Consider the following 3,246-nt stretch of genomic DNA (forward strand, 5'->3'; position numbering starts at 1 on the left):
CGGATACAAGAAGTTAATAAATTTTAACCAATTATTATTATTGCCTAATAAAAGTTGTAAGTCAATGTAAGAAATTCAATTTGAGGTCGTACTGTAAAATTTTAACCAATTATTGATTATCTATAAATTACATTTGCATTGGCTGTGTGAATAAATATATATACAAAATAATAATTGAGGTGGAGGTGAAGGTGGAGGTGGAGGTGAAGGTGGAGGTGGATGTGGATGTGGATGTGTAAAATCCAAACGTAAACAGAAAGGGGAAATAATAGAGTAGAAATGTAATTGCATTGCAGTAGTAGTTTTCACTCATGTTTGGTTTACAAGAAACATTGGATGACAGGAGAGTAAGTCAGAGGGGTTGTTCCTTGGTAAGAAAGCGAGTCCCACTTTTGGAGAGAATAAGGTCTTTGATGTCTGTGTAGGCCTTGAGCTCCTCTAAAGCATCTGATGTCTTTCGGGACAAAAATAGTCCACTGTTGTTGTTGTTGTTGTTAAATTCAGACTCCTCTAAAGCATATCTGCTGGTGCTCAAGGAGTAGCAACTGGAATCTTGTCGAAGGGGTGGTGCTGTCCTCAGCATGCGGACAAGTGCACCCACTGCAGCATCTTGTGATTTCTTAGACAACTCCCTTCCTGCTTGTTTACCACCACTCTCACTGAGAAACGCCAATAGAAAAATTAAAACATTAACCTTGCTTTTTAATTTTTATATATAGAAACAGATCCTATTGGGGTTGGTTGGTTGGTTGGCTTGGTTAAAACTTACCTGACACTGAGAGAGGAGTCACAAATATCAACATCATCCACAATAAATGGACAGGAGAAGTCAATATCATCCAACTCATCCTGGAGAGACAATCTACTGGAGCTTCTAGAGAATCCAACACGAGGCGAACCACTTGAAGAAAGCAAACCTGAAAACCTCCCTGAATCATCTTTGTTATCCCTAGATACCACCTGTAGCAGTAGAAGAAACAAACAAACCCACGGCCTTCAGTCTCAGATCCAAAGCTTACTTTTAAACAGTGAGTGAGTTTACGTACCTTGGGGTTGTGACTAGAATAATGATTTGCTGACCCGGAACCAGAACCGGAACTCAGGTCCCCAATCCCAATCCTCGACATGTCTGACTTTCTAAGGGACCTGATTCCAGAAGGAGAGTCATGATCATAGCGTCTAGGTGATGGGGGTGGAAGATGTCGGTTAGCAGGATCAGAGAGATTAGGAGAGAGGTATCTGGGACTGGGAGTTCTGTTGATCATAGGGATACTGACGGGGGCAGTCTCTGAGCGCGGCCGAGATTGCATGGGAAGGTATGTTGGGGGAGACGGTGAAAATGGCGGTGAAAGTTGATAATCATCAAAGCTTGGTGGCCTATAATTTGGACCATACACATCTGTAAGCGAATCATATCGCCCACTGGAAGAGCGATGTGTCTGCGCGGGTGGTGGTGGTGGTGGTGAGTATTGGTTATGTGTGAATGGTGCTCCCCTGCTTAAGCCACTTGTCCAGCTATGTGGCCGTTGAGGAGGAGGTGCTGCTGCCGATGAAGGAAAAGATGTGGTGGCATTAGCATTCACGCCCACTCTATTCATCACTGGGAAATGGAAAGCCCTAAAAGGATCAGTGGCAGGGCTGCCAACGTAGTCTGTAATGATCTCAGGTGGAAATGATGCTGAGGTTTCCAAGTTAAAATCAGCCAGACTTTCACGATATTTCACAGATATAGACAGGCGTCCATGCTGGGCTTCTATGGGGAAGAAACTGTAGTGTTTCATTGATTCTTCCTCTGCCCTTGTAAACGGGGCACTAAAGGAGGACACCCTGTAATTTATATCAAAACCACAACCCTTACCCTTACCCTCACCCTCACTTGAAGAAATACATAACAGCTTTCGGTAAGCCCTGTACGCTGGAAGGAGCCTCATCATTGTATACAGAGAACGTAACAGAATGATAGACTTCTTATATGTTTTCTTATAAGATTCGCTGCTAGATGCCGACGTCCTTGAATACTCATACTCATACTGAACCACCCACCTCTCGACAACTGTCTCAACTAATGCTCCATATCCAGACCTTGTACCCATACCCATTTCTTGAACTAGTATAATGTCTATCATCATGGGTTCCATTATATTCCTGTGCCAAAATTTCAAACTATCTAAACCTGTGGGACTGGGACGCTCACCTAATGCTAAATTGAACCATTTATCACTCTTCTTCACTTGGCTTTCGCTTTGGCTTTGGCTTTGTAAGTTTCCCCTACGACCACTCGTACTCGTAGTAGGCCCATTCCCATTCCCATTCCCATTCCCATTCCCATTCCCAATCGAAGGAATCCTAGACTCCAACACAATATGCAAACTTTTCAACAGAAACTGAGACACTATTTGCTCGTTTCTTCCATGTTCATTAGGATTGTTATATTGCAAATCCATGCTTCTGTAAATCAGAACATAACGCTACCCAACTACAACCCTAATATATCCATTCCTCCTACCCAAATATTCAACACAAATCGACCCCTTGATCTTCGAATCCCTACTTACCAAATAAATCAATACCTGAAAACGATAAATGTGTAAAAGGGGTTTTCATCATCACAATCACAAGTCGTACGTTACTTATCACAAAAGTCAAATTTTGCTCAAACTATGTGGAAGAGATGTGAAATTTTCAGATAAGCTTACATATTTCTTATTGATCTACAGGGAATTGAGATCAGAAAAAGGTCGGATCGGAATAAGAAGAAGACGAGATTTAACAGATAAAACAAGTGGGGATTAAAAGCAAAGAAATTGGATCGTTGTTGATAAAAATCAGGGGTCAGAGAACGTACCAGGGAGACGTGAAATCGAAAGGCAAACGAAAGAAAGAGAGATTGCGTACAAGGCAGAGTGGAAGTGATGATAGACTTTGCTTGTTAATCAATCACAGAGGGAGGATGACGAGGAAGAATGATTCTTTTGATTTTACCTGTTGCTGCTGGTATTCGTACTCACAGAATATCACAAAACGAATAAATTCACTTTATATCATAAGTTCCTGATAAAATAGAATATTAGAATCCATTGCTGAAATCTTTTACAAAATGATGTTTGAACACAAGATTCAAAATAAAGATTCCCTTTTTCTTAATTTATTGTGATTACATAATTTCTATTTTATATAAAAAACTATAAATTCGTTCCTTATATTTATCAAAAATATTGAGGTTATGGGTGTAAGTGAGTCGAGCTA

The 3,246-nt window shown here is 40.8% G+C and overlaps 1 protein-coding gene across 3 annotated transcripts; it reads right to left on the bottom strand.

The window, feature by feature from the left end:
• Positions 1-269: 269 nt before the first annotated feature.
• On the bottom strand, positions 270-3,033 carry ATG13 (Autophagy-related protein 13). 3 transcript variants are annotated; one of them, XM_078977462.1, is made up of 4 exons: positions 2,846-3,033; positions 1,047-2,570; positions 770-960; positions 270-659 (listed from the first exon to the last, which is right to left on the bottom strand). In XM_078977462.1, the coding sequence occupies exons 2-4, from the start codon at positions 2,442-2,444 to the stop codon at positions 353-355; spliced, it is 1,896 nt and encodes a 631-aa protein (XP_078833588.1). In that variant the 5' UTR covers positions 2,445-2,570; positions 2,846-3,033; the 3' UTR covers positions 270-352. The 3 variants fall into 3 exon arrangements, with proteins under 3 accessions (XP_078833588.1, XP_078833587.1, XP_078833586.1); XM_078977461.1 differs by having other exon boundaries at positions 2,697-3,033; XM_078977460.1 differs by having other exon boundaries at positions 1,047-3,033.
• Positions 3,034-3,246: the final 213 nt, after the last annotated feature.

Source organism: Lactuca saligna, chromosome 2 (assembly GCF_052625555.1).
Source record: "Lactuca saligna cultivar CGN05327 chromosome 2, ASM5262555v1, whole genome shotgun sequence".
In the NCBI taxonomy this organism is placed as follows: Eukaryota; Viridiplantae; Streptophyta; class Magnoliopsida; order Asterales; family Asteraceae; genus Lactuca; species Lactuca saligna.